General features: G+C 36.8%; 2 protein-coding genes across 2 annotated transcripts in view; both read right to left on the bottom strand.

The window, feature by feature from the left end:
- The window catches only part of LOC113507024, a gene marked incomplete at its 3' end in the record, with an annotated part of 92,467 nt that extends 79,560 nt beyond the window's left edge, over positions 1-12,907 (bottom strand). Inside the window, exons 1-3 of the mRNA XM_026889881.1 lie at positions 10,908-12,907; positions 7,066-7,170; positions 6,631-6,696 (exon numbers count right to left, since the gene is read on the bottom strand). Of these exons, the coding sequence (XP_026745682.1) occupies positions 6,631-6,696; positions 7,066-7,170; positions 10,908-10,985 (249 nt within the window). The remainder of the gene's footprint in view (positions 1-6,630; positions 6,697-7,065; positions 7,171-10,907) is intronic.
- Positions 12,908-12,996: 89 nt separating this feature from the next.
- LOC113507023 (rotatin-like) overlaps positions 12,997-21,646 on the bottom strand; it is a 33,715-nt gene continuing 25,065 nt past the window's right edge. Inside the window, exons 27-34 of the mRNA XM_026889879.1 lie at positions 20,638-20,802; positions 19,943-20,221; positions 18,356-18,534; positions 17,607-17,808; positions 17,356-17,531; positions 16,322-16,568; positions 15,926-16,029; positions 12,997-13,810 (exon numbers count right to left, since the gene is read on the bottom strand). Coding sequence (XP_026745680.1) covers positions 13,667-13,810; positions 15,926-16,029; positions 16,322-16,568; positions 17,356-17,531; positions 17,607-17,808; positions 18,356-18,534; positions 19,943-20,221; positions 20,638-20,802 — 1,496 coding nt within the window. The 3' untranslated portion in view covers positions 12,997-13,666. The remainder of the gene's footprint in view (positions 13,811-15,925; positions 16,030-16,321; positions 16,569-17,355; positions 17,532-17,606; positions 17,809-18,355; positions 18,535-19,942; positions 20,222-20,637; positions 20,803-21,646) is intronic.

A 21,646-nucleotide genomic window follows, 5' to 3' on the forward strand; every position in this document is an offset into this window, starting at 1 on the left:
CATTGGTAAGAAAGGGTTACGTAGATTGCAATAATCACGTCGCATATTCAGAAGACTCTACTATTCACAATTATTAAGATAGGTAACGAATTATCCATAACCTATAATTAAGATCCAATCTCTAGATTTAAATATTCAATATTGAGTCACAACACAAACACGTAATCGTTTCAGAATGTGAAAAACAAGGAATATAATTAATAGTGTTTTAAATAATTGACTTTGAATGGATCAGTACGAAAACAAAGCATGAATCACTGCCCCAAACATAGATTAATTAAAAGGGCAATCACGTTCATTTGGTATTTTAATTTTTTGGATCTATGACAAAGAAAATGAAGCTTCTTATACAATATACAATTATACATAGTATAGTGGTTGACTGGTAGAGAATGTAAAGGCACTAAGATTGAACTTGTAATTTATTTGAATCAATAAATAGTACTGACAGCGTGGTGGCCTTGCAGTTCTATGCATGGATTCGAATGCATGAGGTGCAGGTTCGATCCTAGCGTAGGCGTAGTACCAAAGTAAAATGTACTCTTTTAATTATTATGAGACAACGAAAAGAAAACATCGTGAGGAAACCGCAGTGAGCTAGCGTATTTATCTCGGCTTTAAAAAGTATAAAGTAAAAGCTAGTTGGACAGTACAAGCTGGTAAAATAACAGCTACTTCAAGAGGTATGTTTTAAAAAAGCACTGAGAAATTTTTGCTTCTTTAAAAACGGAGGTAGAGTCAAAAATCATTCAAAACCAGCCAAGTTCGAGTCAGCCACGAACTAAGTTAAATGTCTAATTCTCTCTGACATTTATAGTACAAATAACTTGCCACGCTCAAACACAGGATCGTAAAACGATTATACCTAACCATTAACAATCATGCAAATATGTAGCTCTTACAATGTAAACAAAAACTAAAACATTCTCATCGAAAGTAAAAATAATTTAAGCACGAGTAAGTAATCAACACAAAACATTAAAATATTTTCAGTGAAATATTGTAATGGATTCGACAATTTCGAAACACGTGTTTTCCGCAAGTGACAGCATTTCGATCTCCCCACTCTATCTTTGAGAAAAAGCAGCTAAATCCACGTGACTTACACCACTTACTATTAATGTATGAAGATACAGAGTTTTCCTTTTTATTCTAATCAATTTCGTTGTAAATTACAATGAAGTGTTTCGGCAAGGCCTAAAAAACGCAGACGACAAAATAAATCAATTGAATTGTATGATTCTGGAATTTAACATGAGCTTTGTACCTGCAGTTGTTTATTATGCGAAGAATTAAATCTATTAACTAAACAAGGAGTCCTAAATTATTTTAAAAGTTATATGCAGTTGGCTGAAAATATCTACTTATAACCGTCAACTAATACTTACACGCAAACCTCTTTCTTAGATGTGGAATATTTTTCTATTATAGGTAGTTTGTAAATCATTTTAACTCTGAAATGTAACAAAAACTAAAGCTATGTGGAGCTGCTAATATATTTCTTAATTACTTCATATTTTTAGTCGTCTGTACAAAGAGCAATAAATTACATAGTTTTCCCTAACGTCAGAATCAGAAATTTATCTATTTATATGCTAAACATTATCATTCTCAAAACTCTAAATGTTCCAAGTAAACAGTTATTATTTTCAATGTTTATCAAAAGCACTATTTTTAACACTGACTTCCAGAAACATGACATTTACTTTTTCTTTGAAATAATGTACACAACTATTCCGAGATTTACATTATGCTCCCGTAGAATTTCTCGTAAACATTTCAATAAAACGTGCTGGTTTTTTTTGGCAAACCCGAAAACGGTATACTTCTATGTGTTGTTAGTATTGTCAAGTGACATTAAAATATCATGAATCTCAAGCAATGATACATTAAACATGTTTATTTTCTTCCGTGCGATCACACGTGAGTCGTGCTCCCGTGCATGAGAGAGTATACTTTTTTTGTGAAATGTAAAAAATATGTGAAATATACATCGTGAAATTTGTTTGTGGAAACTTAATGTAGCAGGTGAAAATAGTAGGTAAAGCGAGAGAATGAATAGTAAGTATTCATTAGTGCGAGATAAATCGAACCTCAAAATATCTTACTACTTCGTCTCGTCGTAAAAGAAGATTGAGCATTACGAGAATTGCTCCTGAATTAGTACAGTCAAAAACTTTCTTCACTGATCTATGTAGGTACCTATATAGTAACGTCGCCTTGTAAAAATTGAAAAGACAACTTATACCTCTGGTTGCCTCCACACAATTTCCACGTCACAATTAAAATTAAAGCCAAAAGTTCTGAAGTGGGATTCAGTAACAAGCACCTACTTAAGTATCAAGAAATGCTCATTTATAACTAACAAGGCCTGCAGGTAATTTACCAAAACGTCCTCCAAGAACACAAAAGGACATGGAACAACGACCAAGGAGTCTCCTTAACACAGACAGGTCAGTCGGGATACACATTAACTTTCATCTAGAACACTAAACAGCGATAAATATTTAATGTAACATTCCGTTTGTAATGAAAGTCCCTCACGGTCTCGAGGGACGGATAATGTAAATGAAATACGTCGACAGACTAGGTGGGACATGTGACGTGAGTACATCACCCTGTAACAAGTCCGGGCGAGTAGTCAAACACCCTTTGACCGGTCACGAACGACGCAAACTGTAAGTAAATGCTTTATAACGACTAAAGGACTAAGCGCACTCATTTGGATCTATTCAGCATTCTATTTGGTATCAATGTTTTTATATGGAAATTCGAAAAAGAACAAAACAAAACAATGAAAATCTCATTGATTGTATTGTTCAACTAAAGATCGTTTTACATCTTGCACGGTTTGGCAACATCGCAATTCTTTCTAGAGAGTTTTGGTGAGTAAATTAATAAATTTGAATATAATTATTATTATTTACTTAGACAAGCACTTGATCGCTGAACTTTTTACGTTACTCGTAAGCAGCAAATATGGCAAAGCTTGTCCCATTAAAATTAATAAAGAAAATTTCTTTTTTGTATGCACAAAACACTCAATCACATACAAACAAATCATAATAGGTACCTAGTAGATACTATTTAAATCAATATTGTGAAAACAAATTATTTAGTAATCCGCTTTCATACATGTCAATCACTTTCACCGAATATTTATGTGTATAAATAATTCAAATTAACGTGACCTAAAAAAACAAATGAAATATGAGAAAATTTTTGAGTTTTAAAAATTCAAGACTTAAAAAGAAAACAAAACTGAAAATACCAAACAGGAAGAATTTAAACGGATGCGCCAGCAAAAGTAAGGAACCAAGAATAACTATAGAGTATTTTGATCAATGTTGAGACTTGTGGAAAACCCTCATTACAGCCAAGCCCTGGTAAAAACTAAACAAATATTATTCACGACTTATAAAATTAATGATATGACATTAAAATCATTTATTCTATAAATATGATAGATTTCAACACTTTTACATGTGTTTTTAAGCTAGCTGGAATCGACAATTCCTAACTGGCTTCCTTTTTTTTTAAAGTCGAGACGTAAGAACAGAATAGAAAAATCATAAATTAACAGAAAAACAGACATAATGGGTTGAAGAACTCACACAAGGATTTCCTGTGTTGTGAGAACTAGGATACTATCGATACACTGCTTGAAGAAATTACATTTGTTAAAAACAGGCAGTCTCAGTCAAGGAGAATTAGAATTCATAAACTAAAAAGCTATAGGCACCTTAATTCGGCGAATTTAGAATAGTATTACGCTTCTATGACCTGAGTACAGAAAAACTCAAAATGCTTTTAATTTTTACAATTTATTTCTTCCTATTCAATTAATTGATCAATTTGACACTAGCTGAGAATATGCTGAGAAGCTATTCAAACTTGAATGTATAACGCACCTGCAATGTTGAACAAACTTATAAGGATTCTAGAAAGATACATATTTTCCAATATTATTCATCCTCTTCAAAATGCGAAAATCCACCAAAGTGACTTTACTCTTGTCACAAAAAAGTGAGTGCCGATAAGCGCTTACCAATTCTAATTTATTGAGTACTCGTGCTAACAGATAAATATAAACTTCAATTATTCCGTCACGTGCAGTTGAAACAAATAGAAAGGAAACTGTAATGTTAGAGTTCTCTGGACTGGGAAAACGTGAGGCGGGAATGTTAGTGATGCGTGTTCAGGGGCGCAGGCGGCGGTCAGTCACCGGCCGCGCCGCGCCCGCGCTGCGCCCGCGCCGGCCGCCGCACACGCATGCTACACGAAACGTTTCTACACCGTATAAACAAGTGACGAACAATACATTCAAATTAAAACATCAGACTATTTACCTGAAATCTATGAAAGTAATATAAGGACAAATAAGTATCTATTTAAATGAAAACGTTCACTGATTGCATTTAAACTATAATTTCTACAGAACCGTGTTTCTTATCGCATATTATATATTCGTGTTAGTATTTTAGCTTACTTTCACAGTAACAAATACAAATCGTGCCGCATTATCAGCAATGACGTAGGACAATAAAAATAACGTCATACCCGCTTGCGTACTTCCGCGTTTTAAATACGAGTTCCGTCCTAGACAGATACATTTTAAGTGGATAGTTAACCTCATTTGCCTATCGTATAGACTCAATAATACAATTGTTACGTTTTGTTATACAGGGAAGCATTTTAACTTAAATCTGCAAAAGTCATCACTTGGGGAGCAAATGAGTTTTAGAAAAAAAAACCTTGAGAAACTACTCTACATTTTGAACGTACCTACTTAGATTTTTGTCTTCGAAAAAAGAATTATTTTTAGGTCTATCCAATTTTATTTTTGGAATGCCTAACCCCTTCCTAACTTTATGAACGACAAATTAATTTGATACAAATATTCAAAGCGCACGATCACGCCGGTAGAGCAAGAGCAAATAAATCTCAGCATACTTGTACCATGACTAGAGTTGAATAAACACTATTAAGAGGGGTTTTCCAACTTTTAACATAAACTATTAATAAGTCATCATTACACTAAGTCCACATATGAAGAGCACTTGACTCTACGATAGGAGGCGCACAGTTTTTGTTGATAAAACCCGCAGGCCGTGTGTGCGTGTAAACGAATTGTACGCATACTCGAAACACTCCCAGATTATTTGAAATCAATATAAGTAGGTACCGGTATTTAAAAGAAGGTTAAACATTAAGTTTTTAAAGTTTTTTTACAGTTTTCTTCAAGCTAATTTTCCGTGAGCACGAAAGCACACGAAACTCTCGCAAGTGGCGTACAGAAATTCTTGAGCCTCCTATCAAATTTTAGTTTAGATTTCGACAAGAGAGCCAATAATTAATCAAGTAGAAAATGTACCAGGGGTCCTGGACTGTTAGACGCACGATTTGTGAACTTCACCGTACTATAAGCCAAAGAAAAACTTATAAATTGTGTGTTACGATTGTTATCCTTGTACATACTTATACATACTTATCTTCCTTTTTTTTCAACTAACTTTAAGTTTTTTTTTAATTAAATTAATAAATGAAATTAATCGATTACATCATTTGTTTAATGTCTACGCACTAAACCTGCTATCCAATAAATACGTAGGCAGTACAGTACTTTCTACTAAAACAACACAATTTCAGCCCTGGCCCGCGATCCAAATATTTAATGAGCATTCAGGCATCGTAAAGCAAATATTATTCAAAGTGGGAAAACCCTAGACTGGTCGTATTTAAACTAAATATTTGTTCAAAATACACATGCCAAAGTAATGTAGGCAATTTTTTTAATGAATCATTTGTACATATTATTAAGTTTGTATGGATAGTGTGTTTGTTCGTTTTCGATTAACGTAAATATTCATTGCACTTTGGCTGAGTGGCATTAATATTAAAATATTGATATATTCACGTGCTTAATGTTTTAGTAGTAGCTATTTAGGTAACGGAAAATTGTTTTTTTTTTATCAAAAAAACGATTGTCTCGTCCTCACACGCTTACATTTGCAATTATGGTATTTTTCTATGGAAAGAAAATATGTGAGACTTTCATAATGGTTAGATTCATAATTAATATAAATGAAAACTTTGTTTATACACCGTGATTTTTTATTCGTCTTACAAAAGCAGCCCAGTTCATGTATCCAATGACTAGAACACGTTCATGATAAAAAAAAATAGGTATTTATGAGATTTGAAAAAAAAAAGGCAATTTTTATTCAATATTATGCTGCAATTCGTAGTTTTTTAGAAACACAGCTCTGTTGCGAGCGCGGTCCGAGCCTTGTAACAATGGTGAGGGGTGCGGGCGGCGGCGTTTTTATCATTTTTAAGAGTATATTTATATTTCAGTATATTTCAGATTCCTCTTCTTTAATTTTCTTCGTACTTATTATCTTAGTTGATGATAAAAAAATAATAATCGCGCCTAGGGGTATTTTACGTCGGATACATGAACTGGGCTGCTTTTGTAAGACGACTAAAAAATCACCGTGTATAGAGACAGAGTTTTCAATAGCATTGTAAACAAATTTTAGAGCAGACTTTCAGGTTCTCACGTGTAGTTTTAAAATGAGTTTGATTTTAGTAAAAGTACTGTATAATAATATTATCTCGGCACAATACCTTATGATTCGTGTGGTTTTCTTTCCGTCGTTTTTCTTTTCGTGTGAAGTTGATTCCATTTTGGAACTGCGAAATGAAAAGAAACTTGGTAAATTATAAAAATACTAAAAATGAAGATTATTGAAGGATAACAAAACATCGACTTTTACAGTTTACAGTTATAAAACGAATAACGTAAACTGAAATATGTAAGCTGTATAGGTATGTTACTTTTTTAATATGGCGGGGAAATCCTCATAGGCAACAGAAAATTCAGTACGGGGCGGAACTCAAAGTGAAAACATGAATTTCCAATTATTGTGTTAAAAAAACAAAATGCTTATGAGAAAACGATAGTGTCAAATTTAATACAATTTCCATTCATCATCGGCATTCGTAAATAGCAGAATTGGGGCCCTGTTAGTAATGATTGTAAGTGAATCTTGTGAAACTTACGGCACAGTGGAAACAGCTGAACAACGATGAGGGTGGCGTGTGCACGATGCTCGTCGGCGTCCCCGACACCTCGCACGACTCACTGACGTTACATTTCCCCACAACCTGTAAGTAATTCAGTTATTTAGGTAAGGTATAAATTGTTGAAGTCCTAGTTATGATAACCGATAACTGAAACCTTTCTGAACACATTTAGAATTACAACAAGATTTTTGATAATGGGAAATGAAATATAAAAAAATACTACACAAGCCAAACTTGTTATCTATTTAAGCTTTTATGTATATGCGAATGTTTTATCATCAACTACTGTTTCCGACTGAAGCTACTTGGAAACCTATATCAAAAACGTGATTTTCAGGCGGTTTTCACCGAAAGCTTGAAAAAAATGGAGCGATAATACTTAAAATTAGATGATCATGGTTGAGCATATGTTGGCTTCAATCTGCAAACCTAGCTAGTTACAAGACGAACATTTTTTTCTTCGTTTCTTTTTTTATAGTTATAGTCAAGGCACATTTGTTTTACATTTTCCTAAATTATGCCCTCCGTCTAATTAGGTAAGTATAGGTGTAGGTATTAAGGTAAGCAAGTATTTGTTTATTATCGCTCAATATCTATATTTAAGCCCAAATATCGTAAATTGCTCTAACTGTAACAAAATTACAATCATGCACGAATGAGACACGTAGGACTTCTTATATAATTAGTTAATACGTAATGTCAACAAGTACCCAAATAATAAATCATCAATAATTGTTGGTTTATTGGACGGTGACGTAACTGCTGCAACTATTCATACTCTTTGCCTAATTTGGTCTGTACTGTTATAATTGGTCCGAGATATCGGCAGCCGCTGCGTCCGGTCTTCAGGCAAGGTCGAAACTGTGCTCACAGACTGACTGGCACGGGTATTAAGGTAAACAATAATTACTAACAAGATACAATAGCACTCATTTCTGTTTGACGAATATTTAATTAGTACCTACTTCTTTAATTCTGTTTATTGTTGTGACTTATTTCATGTCAAACTTTGAAGATGAAGTATATGAATAACTGTAGCAAATTATTTACGTGTTTCGGAAGGCCCACCCAATTGTGGGTTCCATCTACAATTGGCATGACATTCTGAAGAAGCTAGAAAGTCGGACCATCTGACTAAGGGTTATCGTTATCCTAGGAAACTGGGTTGAGATGGTCAGATAGGCAGTCGTTCCTTGTAAAACACTGGTACCTAGCTGCATCAAGGCTGACTCGAAGCTGACCCTAGTTGGGAAAAGGCCAAGGACTAATTTGAAACATTTAATAATCATCGTCTAACGAACAAAATAGTTAAACACTACGAAAATCTATCTTGCGCAGATTTGTAATATATCATTCCTATTTTGGAAAGTTGGGGTCGGCCTGCAGTCTACCTAGAGCCCCGTACATTATGCGACTGACTAGTATCTAACCTCCACTGACCAAATTAGAAACTGTAAGGTGAGACTGGCTCTATTGACACGCATTTCCAATCTTGTCTATAATAGCAGCCGGTCACGACTTTTAACGGATCAGAGTACGTTTCAAGCAATGATTTTTATTATTAGACACAGTTTGGCTATCGAGTGGTCAATTTGCGCTAAACAACTTACTCGCGAAGAAAGAGTTTGTTTTAAAATCAATGAATTTGATATAATTTATAGTTTGGGTATTGATCGCGCGTCGCGGGTTTGCGATTACTGATTCTTATGTTTGCAATCCAGTTTTCCTAACGATTGTTTGCTTCACCTCTTGTCAGTGGTGACTTAGAATAATTAGAGAAGTACATATAGCCCTTGAAAGGCACTTTTTTTAATGATTGTCTGCATTGGGAATGGAACATGGAATTTCGTGCCTTGAATTGTCATTTTGGTTTAGTGGTTACGAACGGTATGGTTCCTCTTAACCAGCAAATTAAAAGATTTTCGAAAAATAACGTCCTAAATGAAACATGTCATAAAGGAATTAATGATAGAAAAAAAGAAAACTAATGCTTCTTATAAAAGCTAGTTACAATTAGTATGACCTACGGCGGCTGCGACGCAAAAGAGTTATCTAAGTTACGTTTATAGTAGGTACTTGCGTGCTGACATTCCAAGGAAGGTCTCTAGAGTAAGGAAGGGTACTTGTGCCTAAATTAATATTCATGTAAATTACAAGTTTTCACCCGTATCGAGTTAATTTTATATTCTGAGTACCTGGGGGCCGATTTTTTTATCTCGACTGCTGACATGAGCGACCTGTGAGTTTTCAATAATCATCTTGATGAAAAAGTAGTTATTTTTAAGCGCATAAGCGCGCTGATTTTGTAGTGATTTGCTTTTTAAATATAGGTAATTATTGTGATCCGACTGAACAAAAAACTGACGTGTTAAAATGTGACATGGTGATTCAATGCAGGTAAATTATAATCTATTAATTAAGTTAAGTCTTTAACGTAAAGTCTAATTACCGATGTCCTTATTCGCGGTCGAAGAGGAATAAACACTTAAATAAAGTCCGTGCATACACAGTGAAGTGAAGTGTACTTATAATAAAATGAGTTCATTTTAATTTGTTTTGTTTTCAATTCCGCATATGCATGAAATTAATTGAAGCATACGACTGTTTGCGTCAATCTAAAATTTGTGCTAAATAATGCGAAAATAAAAGAATAATTTTATACTGAATAGTGTCAATTGATATGTAATACACAGAAACTTCTTTAGCGAGTAACTATGGAATAAGGAGTCAATGGGAGGGCATCGCCCAGCCAATCGATAGTCCGCTATCAATTACCAATCAAGCTGACCTTTACACACTACCAAATTCAACAACAGCCCGTTCATAAATGGCAACAACATGTTTGTCCAAGTGTCACCTTAAGGTGGCCATGTTTTTCCAAGGAAGTTGAAGGTGTTAATCTTATCACCGTTGTCTTACGTTCTAAAGGACAAACGCTAAATTGATCGCCTCAAAATGAAAATCACGTGAGACAAGAAAACATATGTGTAACTACGTAACTGTCGAAATAGTTTTTGTAAATATGAGCATGTGTTGTTGTGAATCGTGTGTTCAAAATGTTCGTACATAAATACTGTGATAACCTTGATAGGACAAAGAACAAAGATGTGGCGCCAAGTGCGTGCTCTAACGACATAAAGAGCGCCGAAAACAACGGATTAACAAATTTTCTTAATGTTAATTTAACTTATACAGGAATGTAATCTATGCTTGAAGGGAAATGAAAGCTTCGCGGTCGCCTCTATAACATTGTTGAGGTAAACAAACTCGTAAAAAAATCTGTAAGTAGCAGGAGTGCTAAAGTTATGGAGAAAATTATTGCCCATAAATTAAATTTACAACTTGATCACAAACAGCGGAAAGAATACCTACTACAGGAGGGCGATTTTATTTAAAAGTATCAAAAAAGTAGCAACTTCACTGTCAGAGCTACTTGAATACTAATCAACGTCCAAAGATTATTTCATTTGATTTAAATTTATTCAACATTTAAAGAATATTGAAAACAGGCCGTCCGAATGTTTAAAATTCACGTTATAGTCGTAAGTTATACAGTTAATAACGGCCTTATAACCTTAGATGTAAATATCTGTTGCTTGAATGTCGGCAGTGGCTGCGAGAGCTGGCTCGGCATGGGAACTGTGCGCGCTGCAAGTATGCAACGTTGTACCTAATAACTATTGATTGTGGTCCGCAAAACGAGTTGAATGCACCAGCGCGCGGCGTCGCGGCCTTGTCAGTGTGCACACGCACGCCACGGCGGCGGCGGCGGCGGCGGCTCCGTGATAACGACGCCGACGCCTCTCACCGGTACTCACATTCGCATTTGTTGTTCCATCACTGGTGTACACGGCGGAGTAGCTCTCCGGAGGGAAGTTGAACTGCACGGATGACATCACTTGGCGGTTCCACTGCACTAACACTGGATATGGATGGCACAGGAACACAAACACTATGTACTATGACGCAATATGTCCGGCGCCGGGGGTCCCGTTGACTCATTATTCCTTATTGATCAGCGCGTGGCGGATGCGGAGCGCGGCTCGGACAGACACTGCCGGGCTCCGGCGGGAGCGGGGCGCGGGCCTCAGCCGGCGCTTCACAAACACGGATTATCGCTCCTTACGCCGATAATGAGTAACGCAAACTTCCCGTAAAATTAATGTCGGTCGCCGTGTGCGCCGATTGTGCGCTATCGACAACGAACCTTATCGCGGAACCGGCCGAGTTGCGACTGGTTATACGAGACGTGTGTATTTGTTGTCAGTTTTAACACTGGAGACTGCGGGTACGCGTTCCTCATTCCATTATTTATACTATAGGTACCTACACAATGTTCAATAAATAAACAATTGAACTTGCTGCAGATGGAGTTACTACTGCGAATGTACAATGGACATTGTTAGTCGTTATCATCTAATTCAGTTCAGTGTGTTGAGGAGATCGTAAGTAGAGTCGGTATTTTTAAAAAACAAAAAAAACTGTTAACAGACAATAGCACAAGGCCATTGTCAGCGTTCTCAAACATTGTGCATTCACTTTAAAGTTTGGTTGTATAGACGTAAAGAAACTGCTGGATCATTCTAATTTAGCGGTGACTTATGAAGCAAGACTATTATTTTCAGTATAACTATATCTGGACGTATTCTCTGGTTTATTGTAACGAATTTAAACCTTAATTAACAAGGTAAACACAATATACGCGAACATCGTTCGAGACCGCAAGAAATACTGGAGCCTAGTTCACCCACATGTGCGTAAGCTGAGTAGATGCCTACTATACTTAGTACAGTTATAAACAGGAAAAAGCTGACTGATATTGTAAACTACGCTTTAGACTAATTTATAATTAACTTGAAACGATTTTACGCGTTACCTATTAAATTCTTTTTGTTCAGTAAAAAATACAATTGCAATTAGCCTTTTGAAAACATTAGCTCGATGCGTTAAGGTTGCAAAAGAACTGATACCCAGTGAAATGCAGTAGGCATATCTTTAACTTAGCATAACGTTTTATCCACACGACGCTCCTACTACTTCATTGGGTTCACTCAATTAGCATAATTAGTATCATTTTTAACAGTTTTCTTGTTCTTCTTCTCATGTTTTCTTCTCTTCTCATGTTTTGAGCGTCAGGGGCGACGTTAAGTCTCACCGAATTCAGCTGTCACAGTCTTTGGTTTGTGACCCCTACAATATATGAAAAACTTCTTCAATTATACATGGGTTATAGTAAAACCAATTATGTATTTGAGTACGGAGTAAGCTACAACTCCCTTGAAAGTTAGTTAGCAAAATGCTATGTGAAATTAAATGTTTCTGAGAGAAATCTCTAGGAAACGATGAACGAAAACATGACACATACAAACAGCCATAGATTTCCACTATTGAGATCTGGAATCGCTAAAAGTACGCCAGCGTGGTGATATATGCACAAGGCTTCACCCAGCAGGGGAAAATCTCTTGACTGGTATTACAAACAAATAATATCTTTAACAATACGGCGTTTTTATAGCGTTTTACATATTTTTTATTAAATTCTCAATAACACAACTCGTATAACCATTCAGTAAACATTTCGGACGCGTAACATGACAATACCTTGACAATCATTTCTGTCAATATGTAGGCATAGACATATCAAAAGGTATTTCTTTAAAGGAGTTTGTTTAAAATTATAGCCTCTTTTGAAATGAAAAAAAAAACTAATCATTAATAAAATGTTAAGGTTATTTTATGTATCACAATAACTCTCAAGAAGGATCAGGAAACTATGGATTTACCAAAGTATGCAATAAGACTTGTTCTTCTTACCATAACCGGCAGAATTTTTAATACTTTTAATGGTGTAGGTGTGTTTAGCTAAATACATAAAAGTGGTTCAAAAACATGAAATCAAAAACGAAATTCAGGTAGTAAATTTATTTAACTATACTTACTTTTTTATTTAAACACATTCGTTAATCCAAACTCGTCTCACAAATCAGTCACAAATAATTTACTTATTACAATATAAGGAACCGTATACTTTCATCTAACTATCACAACATGCGGTTTGCGGTTCTCACAGACCGTTGGGGATATACTGGTCATGTGACTTGGCAACAACCAAATCATCTAAACATGAGATTAAAATGCATAACATCATAAAATTCACAAACTTTATTATCAGGATCATATGACTGAGCTCGTAGTTACGATGATATTATAAATATTGTTCTAGGTATACTGGTGTATGTTACAACGGTGTGTAGTTCATAACAGAGATCATATTTAACTCCAGTACAGGGTGTTAACTAGACCCACAGCATCTTGCAAAAATACCGTAATTGACCACTGATTTTTCAATTTTTAAATGAAACATATTTTATGTCCGTTTCATTCGCGGTTCATTTCTATATCCGTAATGCTTACTGGAGAAGGACATGCTCGATCCATTTGCGCGTACTTTCTATTCGACTAGCCAGTCCATCTTATTCGTCATATTAAACATAGATATTGAATACATTCTTGTGTCCCTAGTGTGAGATCAAATAACGTAGAAGAAAGATCAAGTAGATGGGTTGCAAGGCTGTGGTCACGTGGCCTGTAGCACGGTATTGGTGTAGGTGAGTAGCTGCAGGGCGCGCTGTGTGGCGGGGTCAGGGGGCGCGGAGCGAAGCCGCTGCAAGGATGTCTGGACTGCCGCCGCCACGCCCGCTGAGCGTAACACTAGTTTGGCCTGTAGAGGAATTAATCAATTAGATTTGTTTTATAAGATGTCTTTGTAGAGAGGGATGGCATAGGCTAAAAAAAAACATTTTCTTAAATTCGGTAACTCATAAAAACCATTGTAGGAACAAACAAATCAGAGTTTTCTATTTATTAATGAAGGAACCCCAGCCAAGATTCTACCAAGATTCAAACACTTATAGCCATTACTGTCTACTGATAAAAGTCTCAAATTTACAAAATACTTCTTTCAGTACAGTTCTTAGAAAGGACTAAAACTTTATAGGTCAAGTACCATCACACCCCCATATTCAAAAACAATATTCTTATCCAACTTTAACGTTCATAACATACTGCTTTTTCAACAGACTTGCTTAAATCCAAATAGTACTCAAAAACCAGTCTTTACCAAGTTACCAAGTGAATATGGAGGTCAAAATAAATATGACTTATAAAATACTGGTATTCGTCTATTAGGTTAGACTAGACTCCAATCAGAACATTTGACTGCAACGCCTAGCGCTAACGTGTCTTCCTCAAGGACAAATACAACCTCAAACAACCGACCTCCATCTCTAAAAGTAAGAGAAGTAGTTGTGCAAGAGAGACGCCGCTCTACACAGTGTATTGCTTTCTCGCTTACACAACGGAAAGCTATACTTTGAGAAATATAGTAGTAGGCTATCTGTAAACGTTCTGACATTTAAGCTTACGCAAAGGTCAGAGGTTTACAGATGCAAGACATATTTTTTGCCGCAAGTAGCATATTTCCTACGTAGTATATTCGCAAAAGGAAAGGCGCGATTTCGACACTGAGTCATAAAATCCTTTAAAACCTTATTTTACTTGTAAAAAAGTTTAGATTCTAGAGATTTATATTTACCGTATACATTTTTAAATAATGACTAAACATTTTACATGTTACAACTCTTCAACTAATAATTACTATAGATCGAAGGTCTTGCCTCAATAAAAGTTTAACACGTGTTAAAAAAACCTGTTTTTACTACTAAGTTGTAGGGTTTAAGTAGTAGGTATATTGGTGTATTATGATTTTTAGGGTTCCATTTTCATATGGTCAAAACGGAAGCCTATTACTGAGCTTTCGCTACCTATACCAGGCTTTATCTCATGAACCATGATAGATAGACAGTAAAAACTCTCACAGACAATTTATTGTATTTCTGCTGAAAATGAAAATCGTGGTTAAGAAAGATTTCACGGTCAGAAATTAGTTACCGGCTGGCAAAGAACCGATTGTTTATTTTTAGCCTAGTTGTACGGCACCCTCAGTGTCGCGAATCCGTTTCGCTCTCGACAGTTTTTTTTTCTATCATTTAACTAAATTACTGTTGTAAAATCCGTGTAAAATCGAAAAACTAAACAGTTGTATTACATGTTGCAAAAGTCAATGAAACAAATGTTTGCCAATGTATACTTTTTTTTTAAAGTAAAGAGGTTTTGCTAATATATCTACTTTTCTGTAATTTTTTTTTCAAAGATGTGGCTCAAGTAATCAGTACCTAAATACATTTTTTGTGATATATAGGACGCATCGTATCGTTGATCATGAATAGTTGATCTAAAGACAAGTTTAAATTTTGCCACATGCTCGTAAAAACAATTTTCGTAATTAATATTCATAAGCACAGTAATCAATACTCTGTAAGAAATTCGTTTTTATTGAATCGTGTTGAAACCAGTATTTTGATACCGTGATGGGTACGTTCCAACGGCAATCGTTTGTGATGTAACCTTGAACGAAGTGTTAACGATTGTATTGATCATCTCTATGTATTTTTTTGTGTTGTATATAAGTCGCTTACAAGAAACAATACTAATAAGTGTGAACATATTTCTTTTATAACAGTTACGTCACGCGTTTTTATCGAGATAGCCTGAATAGTTTACGGACCCAAAGGGAGTCCTAAATCATGAGCTGACGCGGCGGCAGTCGCGAGATAAAGTTATGACAATCAAATGTGAGAAAACCGTTATTAAATAAATACTTATAAATAAATCTACCATACGAAAGTTATGAATATGGGTGTAAGATATAACTTTGTTTTACAATTGCAGTTGTGCTCTGGCGGCTGGTCTTCCAAAATATACCATGGTATATTACCTTGTGATTATTAGCAGCCAACGCCCACACTGCTCGTGCTGCAGACACGACCTCGGCAGTGTCGCCGGCCAGGAGTGTGCCCGCCATTAGCTCCAATAACTCAGCTGCAAAGAAAGGTCACGTTAAAATGGATTGATTAAAGTTAAAGTGACATTGTTGATTTAATTTATGTTATTGCGTATGTAGGATGGTGTGTTGCTTTGAATTTGTTTGGCTATCGTACAATTTAAAGCACTCATATTCGACCCCAGCGCACAGATGAGTAGATTTACCGGTACTCAGTTCTGGCCTCAAAGATTAACTGATTGTTTGTTGCAACGAAAATTCCTAGGTCTGTGCTTCAGAATGTTACATGACACACATACGACATACACAGTGTATGAGTATGGCACTGACCAGACTGCAGGAAGCTGCCCCTGTGGTGGTGCGCGGCGTGCGCGAGCGCGGGCATGAGGCGGGCGCGCGCGGGCGGCGGCAGCGCGGCCAGCGGCGCGGCGCCGCCCGGCAGCGCCAGCAGCGCGCCCGCGCCCTCCGCGCCGCGCGCCGCGCGCTCGCACAGGCGCGCCCACCAGCCGCACGCCGCGCCCGCGCCGCGGACGCGCGCCCGCACGCACAGCCGGTACATGCTCGACAACACGTCGCTCTGGGAACAAACGTATCGGGTTATCCTCTCGGATGAGATCTTGGATGAGATGTCGCTAATTCGAGTCCTGTCTGATCTTTAGAGGTGCAACTTAGACTCTAACGACTCTCAAAGTTTATTAATTATTCTAAGGGCCTGCGCAGACCGGGACAGCATAGCAAGGATTTTTATTTTTATTAATGGACATTCAAACCTACTGTTACAGAAATATGGCATAAATCGCCATGCTTTAAAATGATTCCGTGGCATTGAAAGGTATTATATATCGCACGGCATTTAAAGACGGCACAGGCTGCACAGGCAGACGCACGTGGCGGGATGCCGTGGCTTAATGCGGCAACGGCACGAACTCCAGGGATAGTAGTGATATACTGCAGGGAGCGGCGGCGGCGGCGTGGATACAGGCGTGAGGCGTGCTTTGTAGTGCCGCGGCACGTAAAGTGCTAGAATACTATCTATCCAAGCGGCCAATGTGCGCTGACTCACGGCAAAATTCCTTGCCACGCCATCCCGTCTGCGTAGGCCTTAAGATCCCACTGACAAGCTTGTAACAAAACAATCTTGAGTAAACCTGGAGTTCAAATATCGAAATCTGAAAAATCCGCCAAAACACTGTAAGCTAATGTAGTATATGTGTAGGGAAGAAGCCTGCGCCCAGCAATGAGACGTATACAAGCTGGCATTATTAAAAGTATCTAACATAACCTTCATTAACAAATTCAACCATATAACAAAATCTTTGCGAGCACGTTACTCCGTATATTATGGATACAATAGACCAGCTCACCTTGAGCAATATTGCGCGGCAGTGGTGATGCGGCAGCAGACGCCGCAGCGTCAGCAGACACAGCTGTAGCGCGCCGTGAGCGCGCGGCTTCGCAGAGGACGCCTCGCGAGCGCTCAGCGCACACACTTCACCCACCAGGGTCCTGCCGCCCACGCACATGCACATCGCTCCCCATGCTGTCGATACAAACATACAACATTAACAAGCGTAAACCAACTATGAGCCTAGATCATATCTGATATTACACTTACCTTTAGGACAATCATTAGTGAACGTGCACAGTAGATGCAGAACAGCAAGTCGCAGCTGCTCCGTCATCATACACCAGGGCCACAGTCTGTTGAGGGACACGGTCAGGTTGTCACTCACGTACGTATCCTTAGCGGCCCGACTGCCCAGCATGGAACAGTCTATCACCACCAGCAACCAGTACAACGAACGAAGCACCGGACTCTGTATAACAAGTACCAAACACACTTATGTATTTCGAACGCATCGCTACATCATTTATTCAATAGCCAAATGAATTAAATATATATCGTACAAGATAAACAATTCCTAAGTACCAAGGGAATTATTTATATAAACTAAAATTATTTGTTGTTTATTTGCAAGAAAGTGGACCAAAATTTACACTTGCTTTGTTGTGATACAACGTGACGATTATGGTAATGGCGTGCGTAGTTACGCCTTATTGACTAAAAGCTTGATGTTTTGTTAATTTTAGAGTTTTGAAGAAAACATAATACATTGATTATGTTTTCATATATTGGATTAGGGTTTCACAAACATTCAAATCACATGCACAAAGACACCCAGAATCAGGAAAAGGATTTCTCGATCACACGCTTTTCCTACGTGGGGATCGAACCCGCTATAGCGGCGCTCAGTGTGTTTGACGTGGTGATCTCAACCAATCGGCTACCTAGTCGAATTAAAACTTAATGACTTATTACGGAACCGGAAAAAAGAAACTGATACTTGGAAGTACATTTCTTACATTATTAGCATGTTTGATAACCTCAGCCGGTTTCCCGTGCATGGAGAGATGGTCTCTGATGGCTTGTAGCGTGGCCAGCAGTAGCCGCGGCAGGTGGCGGTGTATCGCGTACTGGCGACTGCGCGCGCTCACCGACAGAACGGACGACAGGCACGAACACACTTGTATCCAGCGCTCGTCTGCAAATACATGGTTACAATGAGGCGTCGTGCTCAGTGAGGAGTGGTCTTCATGTGTATGATCGTGTGAATGATTATAAGAGAGGTGATCTGTGGGAATTTCTGAGAAATATTTGAGAATTGTCATTGTGGCGCTAAGGGCAGTCAAGGAGGAGAAGTAATCATCTCTGGAACTAATACATACATGGCAAAAAAGTACGGCTATTGGTAACTTAATCACTAGAAGCCATTGGTGTACTTTTAATTGTTTTATTAAGTTTGTCTATAAAAGAGGCCGGAAGGATGCCAAACAATAACTTATTAAGCCTAACACTAGGCAAAATAGTAAAATCGAATATTCTTGAATTTAAATAGTTTTTTTTATAGTTCGGGACAGGACTAAAATATACTATAATATAGTGTAGTCTATTTAAATTAATTCAGAAAACTTGTTATAAATTATACATTTCACATACCATGTTTAATTTATCACTCGTCTTGACTTTTAATTTTAATCAGCCGCTATACCTGAATAATTATGTTTTTTACTGGCTAGCATTTGTTAGGACTGGAAACTATAATTTGAGTTTCTAAATAAGGATTTTGACAGTCCAAGTAGCCTTATTTGCTGGTCGATAACCGAATATCAAAGTCTGAAACAAGAATATTCTGTCCAAAGCCCTAATTATTTCTATTCCTAAAATATTAGCGAAGTTTTGTATCCGAAATGAATGTTATGTATTACGCAAATCCCCCAGACTGCCAGACAAAGATATTAATGGATATAGATAACATAATTTCTATAAACAAAATTATATAATGTAATATGATGTTTATTTACTTATTATAAATAGTAGACGGATAGTAGGATATTTGTATAAGATATTAGTTAGTATTATAATAATAAATTCCAGCTATTTATAACTAAGTAAACAATATAGAATGTGCTCATTACTGAAATATGTTTATGTTTTCCATTTTCTGAATGTTGCATCATTTGTTATTAATAGTATGAGAGTTAGTACATCTGAGTACATAGAGACGTTTATAGAAAAATAAATATTAGTATATTTTAATAAAGTTTATATACTTTTCTCAGACACATACTAAAAGACTTCACTAATTTAAAGAACTGTTAGGCATGCATTTGGGTCGATTATTACTCATTAACTATCGTTTATTCTTTCGTGTCTCCTCGTCTTCCTCGCTGAACTTTCTTTTTGTCTACTTTTGTCCCAGGTTAAGTTGGAGTTAACTCTTCATTCAACTATAAAATTGACAAACTGTTGTGTGATCCGTCGAAATAGGAAATTATTATCAGTATTGTATTGGCTTAAGGGCTCATACGTGATAGGCAAGAATAAAGAAAATGCTTTCTTCTCTTACACACACAAAACTTAAAAGCTTAATACGGCAGTCTACTACATACCTTGGCTAAGTTCATGCTTCTTATTTTCCATTGACAGCTTCTGGTAGAGACTGATGAGAGATTTACATATTTCTTCGGCGAGGTACTCCGGTTGACAATCGGTACTCGGGACCCTGTCACCAGCGCCAGAGTTTTCATTCTGATATTCACTAAAGAAAGGCGACTTCAAGTTGTCGTAGTACTCCGAGTAAGTGTCGTCTCGTGTCTTGTCAGCGTGTTTCTTGTGGGTCAACGATTGTGTTAGCTGTGTGAGGCAGTATAAGGCCGCATCCTGGAGTTCTGTGAAAATAATTTAGTTGTAATAGAATCATCATCATCCTAGCCCTTTTCCAACTATGTTGGGGTCGGCCCAGCTATGTTAGACGTAATATAATTGTATAATTATATAAAAAAATGAAACTAAGTGAAATGTTTCCTAAATTGGCAGCAATAACGAATAAGACGACGGATTGATTTTTAAACTTCTTCTTTACTAAGAAATTTAAATCTTCGGCAGTTGAGTGTCTAATTAATATTCGAACACACGCACAAAGCAAACATCCAGGCAAAAGAACAAATATTTAATGCGTTGTAGGCCGGCCTATCACACGCGGGTCACTGTAAGTACGTACGTCGTACCATTCAGTCTGTCCGGTATGCGGTAGTCAAAAGTCCTACAGTGAAGATACTAAATTAAATATTTCTCATGTGATTACCAATTTCGTCACTTTCCAAACACTGCAGCAGTAAATGGAAGAAGTCTGTAGAGGAGGTCTCCCGGAGGCTCCGCCACACGCAGTCGCTGGCTGCCTTCTCAGACAACAGCGACGCCAGGAAAGATATGCCCTGCGCTCGCGCCACTAGACTCAGCTCGTTCTCATCTGAGGAGATAAATCAGAGATGTTAGATAAAAACAATATTTTGTATCTTTTTCTGTCGGAGAAATCATAGGAAATGAAAATGGATCATACTCGGCCGTACGAACTTAAAGTTCCATAGTAGATAAAACGCCTTTGGAATATACCTTAGGAACATGCCTCATGGAACTAGTAGCTTTATCAAGACAGGCGCTGCCTTTGTACAGGCGATCATAACTTTGAATTTATTATGAAATTAGAAAGATCAAAATACTGCATTACTATTAAACGGGTTGTCGATAAATTGACAGTGCAGTCTACAGTAACCAAGACATTTAACTCTCTGTATTAATCAAAACTCTTGTAATATCAAGTCTATTAGATATAGATGATAATATGATATATGTTTAAGTAATTAAAATCATGATACAAAGAGGTAATTCATAAATGTAAAATTATTGGACAATTATTGAACTACTTGCAACTTCCCAATCAAATGAATGATTGAGTAACTTACGTAAATGAGGGTAAAGGTTAACTAGGTCTAATACGCTAGACCTAGTAATTTTTTACCCTCAATCTTGAGTCACAATGAATACACTTTTTGTTTAACGTAGTCAGTAAATATTTATGCTTACTTCATTAAATAGGGCAACAGTTTTCAGGTTATAAATTTTGTCCTAATGTATTCTTGTAACTTTGAAGTCCCTTTTAAATATGTTTGTCAATTTAATCCGGGAACCAACAAGCACCAGAAAATCTTGTGTGTGTGAGAGTGTTAGGACTATACTTTTGATTTACTAGATTTGTCATACTATCTCAATTAAATAATCAATCAAAATTTGATCTGGTAAAACGACCATGTCGT

This window comes from Trichoplusia ni, unplaced genomic scaffold (genome assembly GCF_003590095.1).
Source record: "Trichoplusia ni isolate ovarian cell line Hi5 unplaced genomic scaffold, tn1 tig00000275, whole genome shotgun sequence".
NCBI classification, from domain to species: Eukaryota; Metazoa; Arthropoda; class Insecta; order Lepidoptera; family Noctuidae; genus Trichoplusia; species Trichoplusia ni.